The sequence below is a fragment of the Merops nubicus genome, unplaced genomic scaffold (assembly GCF_000691845.1).
Source record: "Merops nubicus isolate BGI_N331 unplaced genomic scaffold, ASM69184v1 scaffold22374, whole genome shotgun sequence".
In the NCBI taxonomy this organism is placed as follows: Eukaryota; Metazoa; Chordata; class Aves; order Coraciiformes; family Meropidae; genus Merops; species Merops nubicus.
Genome location: NW_008603888.1, coordinates 18720 through 41379, shown reverse-complemented (window position 1 = coordinate 41379; position 22660 = coordinate 18720). Strand labels below are relative to the sequence as shown.

At 35.8% G+C, this 22660-nt stretch overlaps 1 protein-coding gene across 1 annotated transcript; it reads left to right on the top strand.

Annotated features, from left to right (window-relative positions):
* Nucleotides 1-1683: 1683 nt before the first annotated feature.
* NETO2 (neuropilin (NRP) and tolloid (TLL)-like 2) lies at nucleotides 1684-14277 on the top strand (the record flags this gene model as incomplete). Its single annotated transcript, XM_008938841.1, has 5 exons — nucleotides 1684-1738; nucleotides 1828-1955; nucleotides 5406-5634; nucleotides 10246-10359; nucleotides 13311-14277. Coding segments are annotated over 5 exons (1107 nt in total), but the record flags the coding sequence as incomplete, so codon positions are not given.
* Between the last annotated feature and the right edge of the window lie 8383 nt (nucleotides 14278-22660).

Here is a 22660-nt window from a genome sequence, read left to right as displayed (position 1 = left end):
TATATATATTTACACACACACACACTATACTTATAAGCATTTTGTTGTCCTTTGGGACAAAAGACAATATACAAATATCAGCTCTACCACTACTATAAATGTATACACAAGCATAATTTTAATGTCATCTTTAGTAAACTGGTCCTTACCCCTACAGCACATGGAAACACAATACATGATTATATGTCACTGCTTATAGAACTGTGTACCTTGCTAGGGATGTAGACTTGGAAACTCTTCAGGTTAACATGGTGACCAGTCCACTGCAAATGATGTGCAAAAATGTTTTCATACGTATGGTACAAGTCCATTTCCAAAGCCTTTTCATTAACAACACTTTCAAAACAAACTTAGCTTAGTTCCAGATTGGAACTTCAAATATACATAAGATGTGTATTATTTTCACAACAGGTTGCAGCAGTTGAAGGACTGATATTTTTCTTTCCTTTTCTTCCCTCTGCGTTTACACGGAGCATGGTGAAATATTCTGTGACTGTAAAAATGGAAGAGGACTTGCACATACGCCCCCACGTAATTTAAAAAAAATAAATAAATCCACTCACAAAGGTTAAAAATGTCATAGAATTACCACATATTTCGCTGTAGGTAACTAAAACAGAGAAGGGCAAAACCCACATTTTCTTAACTGTACTGGACTAAAGCATCTTAGGGGAAGAGATAAACTCCCTGTACAGAAAAAAAGATAGGGCATGACCAAAGGAGCCAAATTCTTTTTTCATTTGGATTTTCATTTGGAGAAGAGTTGTACAAAACAGACATGCACTTTTGCATGAACTGGTGCTTTCTTTGCATAGATTAACATTTCAAACACATACACACACTTTGATTTGCATGATTTCTGTGGTGATTTTCTGTGCCACAGCTGTGAATGGGTACGTCTTTCGAGCTTCTGTGCTAATTTGTGAGGATCCACTAACTTGATCACTGAAACGTAAGCCTTGGATATCCAAGCCCATTACAGACTTATTTTTAGCCAAGCCCTAGTCCTAGCAAAATACCATCAGTTAACCATTACAAATAAGCATATTCTTACTTCACTATAGTATATACACAGTATATACTACAGATATGTACACTACCTATACGTTGCATTAAGAAGAGAGGAGATAGAGAAGCAGTCAAGGTGAAATTCTGTCTTCATAAACATCTAGAACTGTGCTACCAGGACTCACAGAAGAGGCATGGGCCCCAAGGAGAAAGTATCTTTAGTCCTTTACATTCTTTATTAATAGCAGTTTCAAAGTGTTTATATATTCTACTAAGCTACTCCAGTTCAAGTTGTTCAGAACTAGGCACACAGAAATATGGTAAAGATGATGGACCCTGAAAGATCCCCTGTACTCTTGAGGAGCTCCAATGATTTCAGTGAAAACTGGCATAGTTCAGAAATGTAACATAGGAATAAAATACTGAATAGTAATTTTTGGTATTATGCTAGAAATCTGAGCTGTCAGTATAGAATTACTTTATTCAGATAAGGTCAATCTTTGTGGAATAATGTTATCATTTAAAGCAATTTTGTCTCTGTATCCTCCAACTGATTGAGTAAACTTTCTGGCAATTTTTATTGTGACATAATGAAAAATGGACATAATCTTCAGATTATACTAAACCTTGAAGGGATTCTCAAGCTCTGATAGCCCCTGTGATTCATGACTTCTTTCTATTACAGATCCTGACTTCACTTACCTAGGAGGTATTTTAAATCCCATCCCAGGTCTAGTATTACAGTAACAATTTCTTTATACATGAAATTTTAAATTAATATCATATTGCATTTGACAGCAAGGCATATTTTCTCCCTAGACTGCCAGTTTGAGCTCTCAGGAGCTGATGGAATAGTACGTTCCAGTCAAGTAGAACAAGAAGGAAAAACAAAACCAGGACAAGCAGTTGACTGCATATGGACAATTAAAGCTACTCCAAATGCTAAGGTGGGTTTCATTCACATTATTCAGCATATAATGGGTTTCAAAGTCATTATTAACAGGTAATAGTCACTAGCTGTGATCTGCATAATGTCTCACTTTCACTGAAATGAATTATATATCAGTGGCTTAGGAAACCCACATAGAAGCCAGTTTCTGAAATTAGTTTTATATATTAAGTCCACAGTGTTGTCTTCCTCTTATTTGAAACTTAAAATACAAAATAACTGTGAAAACTGTTTAAGCAATAATTTTCAAGGGCATTTGACTCAGACTTTGGTTTCATCAGAAGACCACAGGCAAAAATGCTCACTAACAGCTTTGATAAATGCCACTAAATTTTGCAGCCGTGGTTTAAAATTTTGCCTCGAGTGGTTCTGTTGGAGAATTTGGTTCTGTTCAAAGTCGACAGAACACATACCTGCTCCTCCTCAGTATAATTCACAATCCAGGACCTTAACACTGACTTTCAGCAGCAGTCTGAGCTAAAGTAAAAGTTTCTACCTGGAAACAGCTGAGAAATTATCACTCATTGTTTTTCTCACTTAGTTACAGGATCACACCCTCTTAAAGTACCACAAAAAATTTGCTAGAGCTTTTCTGCCCAAACTCTACTGAGACTTATTAGCTACTCCAGCCAAAAATCAGTGTTAGCTGCCTATATTTATTGTGCCAGCATAACTAGAAACTGCTATCTTCTGCTCATTAAAAAAACCAACAAAAAACAAAACCATGAGCTTTATTGTTGGATAGAAAGAAGGATAAAATCCTATTCATAATTCCAAAATACAATAGCTGTAGGCTGTTTTAAAAAAAAAAAAAAAAAAGCAACAGCTATGTAATTACTTAAAAGTTGCATTGAAAAATATTTTTTCTCCATGTAGCACACACATCTGTAAATTTGCTTCTCTACGTACAGTAAAGCACTTAGTACTGCTTGCACATACGTAAAATGTATTTTTAAAGCAGCAGCTGCCAAGATGACAAATCTACCCTATGCCTTCTTACACACTTCTAACAGTTAACTAAACCAGCTTCCAAATAAGTTCTAAACCAGCAACCTAAAAGATGGTAACCAGCATACAAGAAAAGAAACTTAAACTCCATTAATATATTTGAGCCTTTGAGGAAGTGACTCAAGTCCCGAGAGCCCTATACTAATCTAAGTAATAGTAGCAGTTCTTCCAGAAACAATAATAAAACCATTTTCTTTCTACATTGCCACTTGAGTGCACCAGGTCTTACGCTTAAGTATTTTAATGAATTATTGGATGTTGCCAGAAGGCAGAGTTATAGTTGGGTCAGACCTGAGATTAGATCATCATCCTAAATTATTGAGTTAAAACATTACAGAAAAATAATTCTTAGTATTCTGACAGTGGTTTCTCAAGCTTCAATTCTGGCAGAACTATAATGATAAAATCCATTAGATCTGATATGGTGCAGTCTCTGGAGAAACATAAGCGTATACATTTTTAATTTCCTCAACTTGATTTTGTAATAAAAGTGAATTCTTAAAACAGACACAACTATTGCACTGAAAGGACTTTTAAAATCTGCATAGTGGATATTTAATAAATTACCTCCAGATTTCAGAAAATTACTAGAATAATCAAAATAATTGAAGAGTGAGGACCTTTTACATTTACTTGCCTAGCACTAACCAGAAGGAGCTTTTGCAGAGCTGAGCTCTTTTAATGGAATTATTCCTTTGGTTTCATTCACAGAATAGCTCCACTAGAAGTATGCTCATTTATTTTTAGCTTCCATTATAATTTCACAGCACATATATAAAGCAAATCATTAAATGAAAATACCATCTCTCAGCCAAAATACTGCACTTACAGCTCACACCCATGTTTGTGAAATGTCTATGGGAGACAGGCTCTTGATGTAGCTGAGAATTTCCAGCAGTAAATCTAAGAATGACAGTAGGAAGAAAAGAAAAAAAAAAAGTTCACAAAGTATATATACTGAAAATCACAAAACAGTGAGATGAAGCATGAGATATGGCACAGGTTGCACCTTTTCACAGAATACACAATGGAAGATAGCACTGGCAATGTGCCTCTGGAAAATGCTGGAAAGGAAGAGCCAGGGTGTGCAAGTGTCACACACTTTGCCTGCCTTTTACCAAGTTTTCAATAGAGCCTGTCAAATGTATGTATGTAAATGGTTCTTTTCCCCCCACAACGGTGGTTAGTTTTGATTTACTGAATTCTTTCCAGTGCAGTCTGAAAAGGCTTTGGCACTAACAGATTTTAAAGCAAGATACGGCAAAAGGGCAGAAAAAATAGGTAATGTAGTAGTAGTAAGCATGGTATACATCTGCCCTGCCTTCCCTGCTGCACAAACTAAACGAGTGTAAGATTCTTACCATTAGGCAGATGCGTGAAGAACTGCACTGTGCAAAAGGTCTTTAGCATCCATAGTATCAGCCAGAGACATAGCTGTAAACTGTACTCAAAACACATATAGTCTAGACCCAAGCTCATCTGAGGAACACACTGTCATAGAGGATGGGCCACCTCTTCTCCCCTAGGGGAGACCTCAGCTTCCACATGGAGAGACCTCTGTCAAAATAATGGCTATCTAAAGAATTTTTGAAGTTTAAAGGTGAACTTTGTGGCATTCTTAGGTGATTTAGATACATACCTGATCAACACATTAGAATTTTGAGAATTCCAATACAATCATTCAAGATACTAAAAAGTGCTATGATCTTTTCATGTAATTCTAACTGAACTACAATCTTACATGTTTCCTTCTCCAGCAAAATAAATTATTTGCTTACTTTTCAAACCCCATCTCGGTCTTTTAATTCCCTTGATGCATATGTTTTAACATATATGCTGCCTTTGGATTAGATTTCTGGTTTCAGAGGAATTAGGATTGGGTTAAATTTATTAATCTTCCTAGATAGCCAGCTTACTTTTCTCCTGCTTTGAATAGCTTTATTCTGAAGGAAGACATTTTAATTTCCTTATTTTCACTACTTTTTTTGACTCAATGCCCTGCTTTATATTTTCACATTGTTTTGATTAATTAAAAAGAAACAAGAGAACAGTCAAAATACCATTAACATTATTTCAGTGCATTTATGTGTTTCTTGTATCTCTTCTACCCTTAACAGACTGCACATTTAGCAGAATAGCTTCGAGCTTTCCTCAAATGTGTTGCTTTTTCCGTTTTTCCCCAAGGTGAACACAACTATGTCAGAGTGAATTATTAAGTAAAGATTGTTTCAGGAAGGGGAGGAGAAGGGAAACAGGTACTCCAGAGAAGTTTCGAATACTCTTCACTGACATTTAATAAGAAAACATAAATTTAAGTGTTGTGAATTGGGAGTTACACACATGCAGGGGGACAAAACACCTTATTCAAGATCTTCTAAGAAAGAAAACTGTCTTCTCTGTATTACTTTTCCTAGAGACATTAATATCTCTCTTCCTACAGATTTATTTGCGATTTCTTGACTATCAAATGGAGCATTCAAATGAATGTAAAAGAAACTTTGTCGCTGTATATGATGGAAGTAGTTCTATTGAAAATCTGAAGGCAAAGTTTTGCAGCACCGTAGCGAACGACGTCACGCTGCAGACTGGGACAGGCGTGGTTCGAATGTGGGCAGATGAAGGCAGCAGATTAAGCAGATTCAGAATGCTGTTCACTTCATTTGTGGATCGTAAGTAGATTTTAAAGTTCCTCTTCTCCTGGTGTCAGAGTACTTCAGGTATTTTAGGAAAAACCATCAGCTATATATTATGCAGCAGGAACACACAAAGGTTGTTTTCTTCCTTCATATACCAGCAGGTAAATTAAATATGTGCTTTATGACAGTTACAAGCACAGGTACTGAAGAAAGACTTTCCTCCATTCTTAAGAGATTTATTTTATTTTGAATTCCATAATAATTCAGACCTAGGCCACGTACTTCTCACAGTGATTTCTACAAATGCGCACAGATTTAAAGTCAGCAATGGGACTGAAGAGTGCTCTCCCACTAGTCCCCATCTTCCAGTTCCCTCAACAGACACCGCAACAGGCTCTTCTCAAGCCCACACTGGATGTTCAGAAGGCTAGAAAATGTGTGACCCTGTGGAGTCTGGATCTTCTTCCTATCTAGAGCTCCACCTTCAATTTCAGATCCGGTACTTTACCCACTCCAACTACACATAAGGTGCTACCTCCTTCTCAGGCGCACGTGGCTCTGAACGATCCCAACAGACTCTCCCTCAGCAAAGCCCAGTTGTGTTGCGTGACTGTGGATAAGCAGTTAAATCAAACTTTGTTTACAAAGGGTATATTAAACCCAGAGCTATATATGCAATCTGGATGTCTGTTTTGTTTCCATAGCCGGGGAAATATTCTCATTGTAAATTAAGATGGTTCTTGAAAGTATGCTTTTTGTGAGATTTCTCCTAAGTGCTTTCTCTCTGAACTCAATGGAACTTTGTTGCCTTATGTATTTACAAAGGACGATATTGTCTACATTGCAGAACCTAAAAACAAGTAAAATCTACAGGACTAAAGTAGACTAAGTTTAGAACAGCAGAGCAGATCTGAGATACATGGACAGAACTGAATAAAACATACCTGCCACTTCAGGAAATCAGACCTATGCTTGTACTTTACTTAAGGTTTTCAAAAAGTTCTGCTTGAAGAATAAGATTTGCCATCAAGGAAATAACTTTAACAGAACTAACAGCTCTCTTGCCAGTCTTGAAAGGGATGCCGGTAACCACTTTGCAAAAAAGTTCAGGTGACAAGTAGATTTTTATACTCTGTTCCATAAAACTGTAAAGTTCAACACAGGAGAAAAGTCACTTTCTGTAAAACAATCTTTCTAAAGTAACAAAGACTGGGAAGAGAAGTTGCTTTTTGGTTACTTTACATACATGGTAGCAATAAACAACTGCATGTTTCAAATTAGTCTGTTATTTAACCTACAGTAGGCATTTAGTAAACTTTAGATATTGTGAATTTCAGTAAATGTCAGTTTTAAGCACAACTTGCAAAATTGATAACTACTTTTCCAGTAGCTTTTATTTCAATACAGTTAATAATATTAGTAATAGTGCAAGTGTTTCCAGCTTTCATTCTATAAAATGCTATCAACTTTGCCAGGGAAATGAGCTATTTATGTTATAAATACTGGAGTGGTTTTTTGGTTTTTTGGTGTTTTGTTTTGGTTTTTTTTTTTTGGAGTGCAAGAGGTTAGAACAGTAACTATTCCTAAAGCTAGATAACTTTCCAAACTTGCGATTTTGAACAAAGCACAAGTCATTAGCAGAATATCTGCAAAGTAGGTGGTTATTCTTATTTGTCTTCTAAGTCGAAATACTGTCTTTCTTGGATAGAGTAATTGAAAAGTATGTGTCTGAGAAATGTCTGTGTATTTTTAAATAATCTAGTGATAAGAAATTTTTCTAACTGAAGAAAATTAATCCATGCTTATCTTATTTTGAGATAGTTAAGCTGTTTTTCTCTTCTACCTTACTAATGATTTGTAATTATGTGAAGCCAACCATGAAAACAGTATTTCTGAAAAGATTTACATAAATTAACTAATTGTGCATGACAGTCACCTAACACACACCTAGTGCTGCTTGCAGATTTCACTAAGTAATTCAGCTAACAGCAATGTTAAAAATCAATGTATTTGATTTCTGGCTTGGTTCAATACATGAATAATGCTAGATACAAAGAACACTGTAAATATTTCACCTGTCTTACACAGCTGTTATGAGAAGAGTCTAGCAATGTCCTTGAAGTCCTGGACTGGAACTGATCAATCATGGTGACTTTTAGACTTAGTACTGCCCAAATAACAAACAAAAGGAAAATGAAGTCTATTGGTCCTGTCTTTATGAACTTGTGAACAAAAGCCATCCTGAAAAAATGTTAAAGAGATTACACAGGAATGTAAAATAGATGTTGTACTGGCAGATGGAGAAGCAGCAGCAGAATGCACCATCCAAAATGACAGAAAGATGGAAAAAAAATCCCCTGTTCAGGGAAATAAGAAAGGGAATGTGTCTTACATCATAATTATTCCTCTGTGCCTCCAAACAGAACCATATTGAAATGCCAGCAGATATACATGGATCCATGACAGCCACTCTGGACATGAATTTCATAAATGCTCCTTTATCTCACAGTCAGAAATATTTCAGTACATACTGTCACCTATTACATTTGTAGCCTTTTAAAATTATTACCTTGAAACAGTGATCCTGTTTGTCCTTTATAAAGTAAAGCTTGCACAATCTTTCTTCCCAAATTCAGAAGGAAAAAACTACCCCCATTTTCTGCCCACATGTGCTAATAAGGCCAAGAGCTTTTGTTTTGTAGTGTGCATCCTGATCATTTCTAGCTAATAGTCTTTCTCCCATTATGTGTGTATAATGGGTAGAAATGTTGACTACATCTTCCTGTTTCTATTAAGTGCTTTAGGTTGTCTGAGATACTTGTTTTCATATTTAGATGGAGACTCTTGTGTAAGTTTTTGCCTATTATCTTTTAGTCCTTCAGGGAGAAGGTGTGAATCCCTTTGGAATTTAATTGCAGCCTAATTTTGGACAATGTATCACGATTTCATACAGTGCGTAGAGAATAACACTTACATTGTGCCTTCAACCATGAACGATATGAATGGCCTTAGCATCCACTCTTGATACATTGCAGGTCATAGTATGGCACACTGACAAAAAACAACCAGGTTACTCTCTATTTTCTTTCATAAACAGTAGCAGTTGGTGAAACAGTTGAAGACATAGTTAAGTCTGAACCTAGGAAACTGTTTGATATCAGGTAGTTGCATGGCTGAACTGAAGAAAACCACACCCAATCACTTTTCACCAAATTATGTCCCACTGAAAAATGGTTTGGCCCTTGAAACAAATCAGGCATAAGACATTCTTGAAAAAAAGTTGTTGATTTAGAAGCCTAGCTAGGAAGTCTCTCTGGTTAGAGAGGATCAAGGAGAGCAGGTTTCCCAGGACCATATGCAGTCAGCTGCTGAACGTCTCCAAGGACGTTCCACAGCCACTCAGAACAACCCACACCAGTCATGTCAGATGCTCCAAGTCCTTATCTCCATGCTGTATCCCTGGATCCCTCCATATCTCTCTTGTACTGGTGACACCGACACAGCATAGTACTTCAGATGTGGTTTGGCAAGTGCTGAGCAGAGGGGAGGCATCACTTCCCTTGACTTGGTGGCAATGCCATTTCTAAAGCAGCTCAGGATGCTGCTGGCTTTTTTTTTTTTTTTTTTGCTACAAGGGTACATCACTGCCTGTGTTCCACTTTTTCTCTACCAGTATTTTCAAGTGTTTCTCTACAGAACTGCTTTCCAGCTGGTTGGCCTTCAATAACAAAAAATATTAATAAATAAAATTCTTTCTATGAAATCAAATAGTAAAATGTCTATCACACATCTTTGCTGTTTAATATATAACTGACTCCACTAATAATACACATTTCCATCATAAAAATACCACAATAATTAGACAGAGGAAGGGAAAAATCCATTTCTTGTCCAGTGTCCTGAATTCATTCCCTATGTATATTATACAACATCCTGAAAAGAATTATCACTTTTTTAAAATATATTTTTCTAATGTCAAGGAGATAAACATTTATGGAAACAAAATCTTCAGGGCAACTTTCTAGTTAATTTATTCCTTCAAATTTCTAACTATATATAGACAGATAGATGAAAAGCTAAACTGTACCCTCTCAATCCCTGCATTAGCTGTAATAGGAGGATATAAGAGCTTTGATTCATAAGCAGGGATGACTTGGATGCCTCAAGTTACTGAGATCTCTTGCAATTACTGAAACAGCCCTCCACAAGCTGAAATCTGATTTGCCTTAAGATATTAATGGGCTTTAAAATGCAGATGTTCAGAATCTGCTTCATAACATCTACATAACAGATGCACAGCGGACCAAATAAATATATAATTGACAGTAAGCATGCGATTTTTAAGTATTAAATTTTTAAAGACAAGTATTAAAAGCCTTCTTCCATTATCTGCCTTGTGTGACCGATACATATTTTGAGCAAGAATTTTTCTGTAGCATTGGTAATACACCTGAAAGCAGCCACATGAAGAGAGGTAAATCATCTGATAATTAGTGATGTGCAAGAAAAGTGATTCGTATTTGAAACAAAAAATAAGAATGCGTGTTTAAAATGCATGTTTAAAAAATAACAGCAATCTACTAGTTTTACTGCAATGCATCAATTACTGAAAAATCCTAATATTTTCTCTCTTCTCTCCTGCAGCTCCCTGCTCAGGCAACACTTACTTCTGCCATAGCAACATGTGCATCAATAATTCTTTAGTCTGCAATGGCATTCAGAACTGTGCATACCCTTGGGATGAAAATCACTGCAGAGGTGACTATAGTGCGAAGTGTAGCCTTTATGGGCTATGCTGGTCAGTTTGCCTTTCAAGGAAGTAATTAAATATTTTTTCTGGAAATATGCTGAAGACAGCTATTCTGATAATCTCTGGAAGGTCTTCCAGATTTTAAAGTCAGGAGACATGTACACATCCTGAATATTGATCTTACTACTTCATAATTAAATTTTTTTCCTCTTCAGCATATACAATTTTAAAAGTATGTCAACTTAATAGGAAATATAATTTAGTATTTGCCAGGTTGCATCCTATCCATTTCTGAACTTTAAATGCAGCAAGGATTGCAGAGAGAGGTACTCCCTTTTTTAGAAGAAATATAGAGCTGGAAAAAGACAGGCAGGCCTTCAAGTACAAGAAGCCTTTCTCTGGGCTGAAATAATAGCAACAATCTTCAAAGACAAAAACAAGTTTACAACATGTTTTAAGTTGTTAATCACAGACGATCTCAGAGTAAATGCAACTGCTGCATGGGGTCTGAGAAAGGAAGAATTGTTAGGAAGCAAGAAGTCATTGGTTCATATGGATACAACTTCCATAATGACGTAATCACTGCTTCTAGAAGATGAGGCAGGGGAGTATTGTTTAAACCATCACAACTACAGTAAAGACTTGTTTCAGCATCAGGTTTTGCAGAAAAAAACTCATTATTTGAGCTAACATTCTGCTAAAGCACAAATACATTAACCTGAATTTTCAGACTTGGAACAAAATGAGTTTAAGATGAACAGTTTTCCTTGAAAACAAAACAAAACAAAACAAAACAAAACAAAACAAAACAAAACAAAACAAACAAACAAAAAACTGAGCTTGATTTTTTTTGACAGAGTGGCATAAATAGATCTGAAGAGAAAACTCAAGAAAGATTTAAATATGTACTCCATTTCAAAGAGAAACTGACCTGCATGGAGGGTCAAAACCGTCTTTACAGAAAAATTTGAAATAAAATAGCTTTTCAGCACACAAATCCTGCTTATTTTTTAGTAAATAGTTTCAAAACTGCTTTGAAATTGCATTTTGGGAAAAAAAAAAATCACTATTAAAATACTCTAATACAAGGTATATTATGGAAGCTTTCAGCTAACAGAACTGACCCGTAACTCAAGTTTTCAGTATAAAAGTAATCTTCCTCTAAGTAATCCTTAGCTTTGATAATATTCAACATGCCCTCTTAAATGCAATTTCTACATCTCTCTACCATCTTTACCAGCTGCTTTCTAGAATCTTGCCTGGAACTCACACTTCATTCACATACAGCAGCATTAAAAGAGTGAATTACATGAAAACCATATTGCAACGTATTTTTCCCAGTATTTGTAAATTGCTGTATCCATTGCTGAATAACCTACAATGTTTTATGTTGAATACAAACCAAATTCTGCTCTAATACTTGCACAACAGATAATTAAGACACAGCTGAAGATTAAATCCATATTGCCAGCTAAGGCAGACTGAAGGGAGACTGATGCAACCAAATGAGCAATATGTAGCCTTACCAGGGATGCTTCTCACAATTGCACTCATTTCCTGCAGATGCCCAGAGCTCTCATTAGTCCATATTAATAGCTAGTCAAGTCTGAACACAGTGACCTACCTTATGGCTAAGCCCAGTGACAAAAATTGGGAGAAAAGTCAGTTGCGTGCAACTTCTTTTAAGAGACTGGAGAAGACAACACAACTTTGAGCATCTTCCAAGAATTAAGAAACCTAGATGCAGATAACAGAACTGCCATAGCACCGAAATTCATACCTCCTACAACGTCTGGTAGCACTAAGATCTAAGTTAGACAGGACAAGGGGAGATACTCTTCTTCACGTAAAAGGTATAAACGTAACTCACAGTAAACAGTCTAAGTTGTGAAGTAGAGCAGTACTTCAGACATAACTTCTTACTAGCCAGTTCCATGGGAGTCTGTTTAGTGTAGGGATTGTTTTAAACAGCATGTGATGGTGTATAACTTTTCTCCACATACTGTGTGCGGAGGACTTAAGCACATAACACATCCAATGTCAGAAGCCAGTTACCCGAAAATAGTATGCAACATTTAGGCTACATTTTCTTCTACAGTATGAAGTCCTTCAGTGTAGAATTATTTTGGTCCCCTAGGACAAGTACCTGTACAGAACAGAAATTCAATTGGAAAATTTTAATCTTGAAATAAGTATTTAAGTATGGAAAACCATCTTGTTCTCATGCTGCCATCTTGTGTGTTTTCATATGAAGTACTAGCCAAAAGTGCCATATGATTTGGGTTGGTTGGTTGCCCCCATCCAACTTTATTTTTCCAACTGACTTGATTGCTAGAGTTAAAACTGGAATATATCTATGCTAAAGCTCCCTGTGCTGACATGGGTGTAACAGACTTACACAATAGACAGTCATTAAATTTCCAAAGAGATGTGAAAACAAGCAGTACGGTCATTCTTACATCATCAATATGATAATATTTCCCTTTTAAAGATAAACTAGATAATTTTAAATCTAGCTTTCTGTCTACTGACATCAGTGGCAATGTTACTAGCAGGAGCAAATCCTGGTAAGAGAAGCGTCATCTGTAGCTGTATTTAAGCTATTTAAGGTTAATTTAAGCCTATTTAACTCAGGGACTTTGGAGTATGAGGTGATCAGTTATAGGTTCAGGATTGAAGCCACATCCCAGCCGAGTCAGCATGCACTGGCTGCAGAGTTCCACCTGCCACTGAACTATCATATGGTAGCCACTAATGCAGACAGGGAATTAGACTTGCTGAACAAATGCAGTATGATAAATCCCAGTGACATACAGGTCTAGTCCCCAGTACCATTAAGTCATTTCATTAACATGGCACTTCCATGACAGTCATAATACAACTTGCTTTGTTTTTAATACATGATCAAAAGTGTGGTAAATAATAAAAGCCATATCATAATGCTCTTTTTTCTTTGCAGAGAAGAAAAAAACTGGACTGTTTGAACAAATCACCAAAACTCATGGAACAATCATTGGCATCACATCAGGGATTGTTTTAGTTCTTCTCATCATTTCAATTCTAGTACAAGTAAAGCAGCCTCGCAAAAAGGTTATGGCTTGCAAGACTGCTTTCAATAAAACCGGCTTCCAGGAAGTATTTGATCCTCCACATTATGAACTGTTTTCACTAAGGGACAAAGAAATTTCTGCAGAATTGGCGGATTTATCAGAAGAACTTGAAAACTATCAGAAAATGAGACGCCCTTCAACAGCTTCCAGGTGCATTCATGACCACCACTGTGGCTCCCAGGCCTCTAATATAAAACAAAGCAGGACAAACCTCAGCTCCATGGAACTTCCCTTTCGCAATGATTTTGCGCAGCCTCAGCCAATGAAAACATTTAATAGCACATTCAAGAAAAGTAGTTACACCTTCAAACAAGCGCACGACTGTCCCGAGCAAGTCATAGAAGACAGGGTGATGGAAGAGATTCCCTGTGAAATATATGTTAGAGGAAGAGAAGATACAGCACAAGGTTCATTATCTATTGACTTTTAATTTCCTAGGGAAGGTGGTATCAGTGTATATACAAGATGCCTGTGTACAATGACAGTGTATATATTAAAAGTGTACTATAAGCAGTGTGTGGAATGCACACACTTTTAGCTTATTATACTTCAGTTAAAAAGAAAAACAAGTCTTCATAACTAATTCTTGCTGAAAAATGGTGGATTTCCTCCCATCTTCCAAGCTATCTATCAAATGGAGGAGTGAGACAAAGACTTTGCATGGAAATAAGTTAAGGATATCGGAAGTAAAAAAACAACCTACTAATCATTGAAAACTGCAAACAGTGACTACTCTTCCTCATACCATTTTCTCTTTAGATGTCTGCTTTTCAAGACAATTTTAATACCTCAGTTAAATAAAAGTAGTTAAGTGCACCACATGTATGTCAACATAGATGTCTTATCATATTTGTCAGTTTGAAAGTAGAGTTAGTGTTAAGTGCCAGTTAAGACTCAAGAATTATGTTACAACCATCTGTTTCATCTTGCCTACCATTTATATTGCCTTTAATGATCAGTTCCTCGCTCTATGCTTCAGGAGAAATAAGTGCAAAGGATTACTGCCTTTTAAAAATAGTAAGTTATATTAATTTTAGTAATTTTGAAAATATATACTTCTCTTGTTCTAGATGCAGACCTTTACAACCATTTCCTTTCAAGAAGGTTTAGAATTTCAAAATATTCTGCTGTATATTATAGATCCATATGGCTCACTACTTTCACAGCTCTGTGGTTAGAAAACACTTTTATTCCTGCATTTTCCAAGTATTTACATAAATAGACTGTACTGTACATTTGTCTCTTAAAATAGCCTTTTACTCCTTGTTGCAGCCCATCTTCCCTACTGAAATGAGTGATGATACTTTTAGCTCATGTCCTACTTGTATGAAGAGAACTGCTCTGAGGTCTGTGTGGTTACCAGGTATACGAAGATACTGGAAACAGAAATCACAAAGCAACTCTTATTAACCCTTATGGAACCCTTCTTGTGCCCCTTGTTTCCACTTGAAAAATTGCATATTTCATACCTTTTTTAATGGTGGTTTGGGCCTAATTATAGACTATTTACAATATAATTTTTTTAAAATACAATAATTCTCATTGTGGTTTTTAAAATTTTTATATGGTTTGATACTGTACAGACTATTTATTAAATCAAAATATAGCACCTGTACAGCAGGCTTGTTTCACTGTCCCTATTAATGGCTCTGAATAACATGCAGTGGCTGCTGCATACATTGCAATTTGCCAAGAACATTTGATACGATTTCCACATCAGCCTATTTTATTCCCTTGTTTGACTTTATTCCCAGTTTGCACTGGGCATATCCTTTACTTACCAATGTATGTACAACCATAATGTTTGTTGTGCTGACTGCAGTACCAAATTACCAATTTGGTAATTACCAAAGTGTCAGTTGAAACATCTTTTCCTTAAAAGGCAGACAACAGTCGTAATTACAGATTTTCACTAGAATGACAAAACCCAATTTTTACAAACGCTAAAATTGCAAAAAGTTGGAGGAGGGGTGAGGAGAAGAGGAATTACTACCTTCATCACTTCCCAACTTCAAAATTAACTCTGTCTGATAGCTAGAAAACTTAATCAGAACCTTACAGATCAGACCCCTAAGGCTGTATATCCTGGTTTCAGTTTTTGTGCAAACAAAAAACAAGCAATACATAGTTTTCCACGGGTCATTTTTGTCCATATAACTCTTTTAAGTGCAAGGTTTGCATGATTACACTTTCTTTTTAAGGTGTATTTGTCCGTGTGATAAAAATAATGTGATCACTATTCTTTCATAAGTTATGTTTTCTCTGAACAGTAAACATGTACTAATAAAACAAATAGCAAGCCTGCAGGGCTCAAGTCTGTGGAGAAAAATGGGGAAAGCTCTATTGACGAAGCTCTCAAATGGCCTGAAAAAAAATATTTCAGCCTCTGATTAGGGACTTGACTGTGACTTTTCTTGCATGTAAGTGCTATGGCTTAGTACCAGTTGTTACTACAACATCACACCACTGCAAGTAAGTTTTTCCTGTCAGTTCTTCACTTATTTATTTTGCTCTCAGTGTTCTTTAGCTGGCAGTAATGGAGGAATATAAGCCTTTCATTTGTGTTAGATTAAAAATCTGAAAGGAAAACTTGTGCATGGTGGGTTTAAAGCAATATGCCTATACATCTCATTATGAGAAATGACTGGTAACTGTTAGCACCACCATAATTCCATCTGCAGTGTAATCAAATTCCCTTCACTGCAGGGAAGAACTAACTGGGTGGACTGCTTGATATGAGAGTGCAGAAAGTTGACATTTTCAAAGTAATCTAGTATTGGGTTTGCAGTCAAAATCCAGTTGGAGCTGATGTTGTGGTCCTTAAACCTTTTTTAGGGATTAGCAAAACCCACCACTTTTCATATTCTTGCAATATCCAAGTACCATTGGCGTATTTCCATTGTCTCTATCTTAAATCCATACATTTCTAGGGGCATCCTGATTTTGCACTCAATTGTACTCTATCTCTGATAACCTCGGTTAACACTGAAAGCTCTTAAGCAAAGATATGTTCCCTAAACACACATTGACCAGGAAAAGGCCAACATCATTAACTGCTTTCTCATATTTATAATTGTCATGGTTTAACCACAGCCAGTACCTAAGCACCACACAGCCACTTGTTTACTCCTCCCTCCTCCCAGCGGGACTGCTGGAAGTATTGGAAAAGAAATTTAAAACTCCTATGTCAATGTAAGGATAGTTTAGTAACTGAAGTAAAATATAATCATAGTAATAACAGTAAAATATTATTAGAATAAAAATTGTAATAGATGTGACTATAACCAGAAAAAGAGCTAAATAAAGCCTAAGGCAAGACATGCCGTGCACGATGCAGTTGCTCACCACGCGCTGACCGATGCCCGGGCAGCCATCTGACCCCCGGCAAGCCCCCGTTTCATACACTGGGCATGACAGCCATAGCATGGAATATCCCTTTGCCAAGCTTGGGTCAGCTGTCCTGGCTGTGCTCCCTTCCAGCTTCTTGTGCACCTGGACACTAGCAAAACATGGGAAGCTGAAGTGTCTTTGATTTCCTAGCAACAGCTAAAAACATCAGTATATTATCCAGATTCTTCTCATCACGATTCCGGTACTGAATCCAAAACACGGCACTGTTCTACCTGCTAAGAAGGAAAAATTTCTCTATCCCAGCTCAAGCCAAGACAGCAATCCATTCTTGTCTTTTATCATAGATAGTTTGATATCTAAGCTGCTAACATGAAGAAGGATTTTGTTGTGGATAAAATTTGTACAAGTGAACTCACAGCCAACATGAAAAAGAAAAGTGACTGAGAACCACAGTTCTCAAGAGTCCGGTAAGGAGACATCTGCATTTACAGATAAAAATGACAGTGGTATAGGAAACTCAGACTTAGCACCATTACTGACTCAGAAACATTTCAGTGATCACAGAAATACTAATTTGTACTTAAAATGCATAGAATTCTCTTGTCTCCTATAGATGACTCTCATCATGCATACAAATTATAATGGCATATTATAAGAATTACTTTATTTCTACTAAACCAATACAAAGAAAGGTTACAAAAAGAGCTGTCATTGACTTTGAAGGAAAGGTGTTTGTCATGTGAATGCTTCACAGAATGTAGAGTTATTAAAACAGTTTGGTTTTTTTACTTGGTACAGACAACTCTCTGCATTAGCAGCAAACCTCCTGCTAAATGAGGAAATAAGGCTTGCCTTATTTTCAAGTCGGTGTGGTCCTTAAATAAGAAGATTCTTATATCAATGATCCTAACAACATTTAAGTTTCCAAACTATTTAATTCTTCATCTAAAAGGCTACCAATACAAAAAGTAATGGAAAAAATATCTTAACACCTACCCCTGAGAAGCCAAGAGTAAATTACTGCTCAAAATGTAACAACTTAATCCATATGGATATATACTGAACCATGTCTACAGTTTGCTGTTCCTGTACGGTCAGTTCCCATGCATCTGTTCACAGTACAACTCCATCAAATCCATTGACTGCTACTTATTTCAGAGTTTATGTATGAGCCCTAGGATTGCGCAGGTCTGTAGACTGCTTACCAAAACAAGATTCTTAATTTATGTCAGCCTGAAAGATAAGCTGATTTTACATTATTTGAGATCACACTGTTACAACTGAATATTAATTATAATGGGAGAAAGGATTTTAAAATCATGAACCTTTGAGTTGATTCATGCTTTGGAAATGAGTATTTACAGCACCTATCTCAATCTAACAGTATAAAAGCTACTATCTTTAAGACTTCTGTTCCTCTGATTTCCAATAAACATCTCTGTTCAGCATAAATCCCCCATATAAATACACAAGTAAATCATATGTCAATATGCTGTAGTATGTGGTTCTGTGTCACCATGGAACTGCACATTTATTTTCACATTCAAATTCCTTTGCTACACTCCATCTTACAGCATCAGCTTAACAAAAATCTGTTTTCCATCTGTTCCATAGGTCAACACTAACAACAGTTATTTGTGAATTGTCAACTTGTTCCCTCTTATGTAGCTATTGAAGATAATCTACCATATACCAGATAAAACAGCTTAGTTTTTCTAAGTCTGTTCTCACAGATCCAGGCTCAGGGAGAAACAAAGTAAGAACTTGACATCTTTGTATGTCTTTCCATTACCATCACATAATTTATGGTAATAGTTTTTAAACCAGAGTAACCCATTTAAAAAAAAAGTTTAATTTTGTTCAAGAAAACATATTCAAATAAACCAAATAATGAGTACTTAAGACCTACACACCTCAAAATTCAAAATTATTTGCTGTTTTAGAATCTGAATCATTTTGAAGAGTAAGACCTATTGATGCTGCCAGTGTGCTTGAAGGATGTGCATCATATCCTCTTCTCTGAGGAACTACTACTCCTCCCAGACACAGACTGCCCAGGCACCTTTAAGCATTGTCTTATTTCACTACTTTATTAATTTATATCTAGAAATATAAACATATTGTTTACATCTTAAAATTTACATCTTAAAAGACTACAAGGAAAAATTCAAGCTCACAGGATCATCTCCTTAACCTCAAATGAACACAGCTAAACTGGAACAGAGAATATCAGTGTTCTAATACTCAAGGTTTAGCCTTTTATGGGGAAGCAATAGCTGAATTAAAAGGCTATGTGTCTTTTATGTGAGAGTGTTTGGGTTATCACACTCAGTTTGCTCATAACATTTGTCTTTAATTACTACATTCACCTGTGAATAAAAGGAATCCAGACTTTAAGCTTCCTTTCAGTTCCATTGGCAAAACACATCAAATTGTAAAAAAAAAAAAAGTTAAAAAGCTATTTTCAGAGACACAAGAGTAACTGAAACTTAAAGAACGATTTATTTTAAATACAGAATTAGAGATGATAAAATACTAACCGGTGGACATTTCTGATACAATGTTTAACCCACTTTTCAGTGCACTCCAATTACTCAAGGAAATAAAGCACACAATTCCATTTAACCAATACGTTAGGTTCTCTCACTTCAGTGAACACCCTCATTACTCCTAATAATATGGAGGAAGCCAGCTGTTGGTACTGAGTTTACCGGATAGCATACTCAATTACTACTGATTATAACATAAAAAGATGATTCAGTAATATATAGGGGTGAAAAAATGAGGAAAATACTCTTGAAAGCAATTATGAGAATAAAAGATTCTTAGAAAGACAAGTCAATAAATCCCAAGTCTCTTAAACACTGTAATAAATCTGCAGTTTGTAAAGAACAGACAGACAAGGTACATAGGCAATACCACCCATTACTGCCTCTCCACTGTATGTTTAATAACCCAACAGAGCAATCGAGGGCCTGCGGCGAAGCCAAATAATTTTAATTTTTCTGTAGTAATGAAAAATAAAGATCTAGTAGAGTGAAGATGTTTGCTTTGCACTTACCAGAGGCAAAAGATTCTGCACAGGCCACTTTATCTTCTGTTGTCATTAAGTTTTATCTTTAACAGTGAAGGGAATTCTGGAATATACAAGAACAGTACAAAATATGTAGGTAAAATTCAAGTGTATAGTAAACAAATCAAGAAGGAATGCATAATTAAAATAATTCCATATATTAGATAATCTTTAAAGCTCTGTATGACTCCCAAGGTTATCATACTCTCCCAGATATTTCTGCATTTATGTCTGTTTTGAAAAATTTGAATATAAGAAATCAAATATACATCTGTGCAAGAGTAGTAGGGGGGAATATTATTTGCCTTTAAGGTACAGAACTTATAAAGCTGAAAACTTGGAAAGCTTTCCCATTAATTGTTACAACACACATGTTAAGTTTGTTTGGGGTTTTTCAATTGAGTACCAACATGCCTTCAGTTACTAGCATGATAAACGTTCTCTAAAGCAAGCCTGTGGATTTCTTGCCCACAAAGAGGTATAATAGGTAGACTTAAATATTGCATCACTGTGTTTAAAATTTACAAATTGACATTAAAACCAGATATTTTAATAAAGTATCAAAAGCTGCATTATATATATTTGTGGAATAGCTTCCATCACAACAAGTTGCCACATGTGTAACACCACGATTTAATGACAACATTTCAGCACCACCTATAATGTCACTGCAGTACAGTTAGCAAATAGTAATGCTCAACAAGAGAAATAAAAAACACAAACCCACTTCTTTCAGTATTCCCCCCTCAGGAACACAAGTACAGGCTACAAACTGTTCTTTAGCAACAGCACCAAACAGGGACCCTAAGCTAAGAAGCAGCCCTCGAGGCTTAGGGGAATATTAATGAGAACTAGAAAAAGTGTAGAAGATAATTCTACATTAATTTTCCTATTCCTAAAAAGACTCTGTATAGTTTAAAAAAAAAAAAAAAATACCAAGGGTGACCAAATAAGGACTACTAAGGAGAAAAAACTTAATTGAATAATTCAGGTATTTGAATCAGAACTGGAGGTCATGGCTTAGCCTTACTGGAGGACTACACAGAAATTAGTACTGCCAAAACAACGAAAGATAAGGAACATTCAATGATACTTTTAAACACTAAACCACACTCAAGATGAAAAATTTTGAGACGAATCCAAACATCTAGAGTGCTATTTTGAAGAGTAATACATTATGTTAGTGATCCTATTGATTAAAAGCAAACCCTTGTTATTAAGGTCAGATGTGCGTATTGATTTTTTTTCTTTTTAAATGAAGACTTCATATGAATATTAATGGCTAAGGCCTAGGATTGAAGAATTGAAAGACAATTTATTAAATTACACCAGGTTCTTTCTATTCCCAGCAGCCAAGCCATATAAGCAAAATGCCACACCTGATCCAATGCTTTTTTATACTATTTTTAAACGGCTTTTGAAAGAAAATCTTTATCAGAAACACTTGCAGAAAGGGAAAAGCTAGGCAGGAAAAAATAAAAAAGAAAGGTTAAGTTACAACAGTATCAGAACAGATATTACACAATGACAGTCTACAAAAGGGTGAAAAATTCAATTTTATATATAACCCAAGGCATAACTCGTGTGTCTCTAACACCAATATAGAACTGAAAACTGGAAAAAGGTTTATCTTTCCAGAGCTCAAAAAAGCTACAGCATTATTGAAACACTGCACTCTTCTACAGCAACATTTGTCTCACTTATTACCAGTGAGGTTTATCACCCATCTAATAATCTCATTTTCCTATACTGACACCATGGAAGGTTTTACATTGTAACAGTAGGCTCCAGAGATATTCACATCACTCATGATCCTGACGGTGCATAAAGTAGATCAAAGTTCTTTGTTCCTAGTGCAAAAAATCTCTTAAGCACAAACAAATCTGATTATTCAAGAATATTGTCCTATTTAGCCTGCTACAACAGCAAGCATTTCAAAAAATAGACAAACCTATTTCCTCATCAAATGGGGTCCTAGGCCCAGTAATGTCTGTACAAAGCATGTCTAAACAAATGTTACATATTCACTTCACGTCAGTGCTAACTCAAATAACAGGAAAAACTCTCAGATTGAATATGCTGACAAAGCCTGTCAGCTCTGCTTTCTCCTACAGTATTAACATCAATTAAAGCTGCTGATTGTGAAATTACTATCCTTGTCCTTCACTCCATCTGACCAAAGCTCAGAGAATACTGCTTTTTTCTGTCTTCATGCAGATAATTCATACTCAAACTCAAATGAACATCAGGAAGTATGATAGAATGTTTCTGCAGCAATTATTTTTAAAACTAAAACATTAATATGCATAGCAAATACGGGAGCCAATCTGCTAAACAGTTATTCATCAACCCTGTAAGAATCCACACGTACAAGTTGAAATATAGATATTTCCATCTTGGACAACCTAAATGTAAAAGAAGTAAATACAGAGGAGAGAAAGGAGGATATTGTTGAAAAAAATTACACAGGAATTCCGTGTTTCCCAATTTATTAGCAGTTTACTATCAGCATTAACAACCAATAACATATGGATATCTAGAAATTAAAGATGTTCAAACAACTGAAAAGAGGTCAACCTGAATAACCCATCACACTAATCTTCAAGGAAAAAAAAATAAGGTATGTTACTGTCACAGCTTTTGCTTATCATGGTTTCAGGGTTTAATCCAGTTATGTGAAAAAACTTGGGAACATCAAAGAAATAACTTCCCCCCCCCATTCTAGCATACAAACAAGTGAAAAGGCTTCTTAATAAATCCTTTAAGCTGGATACA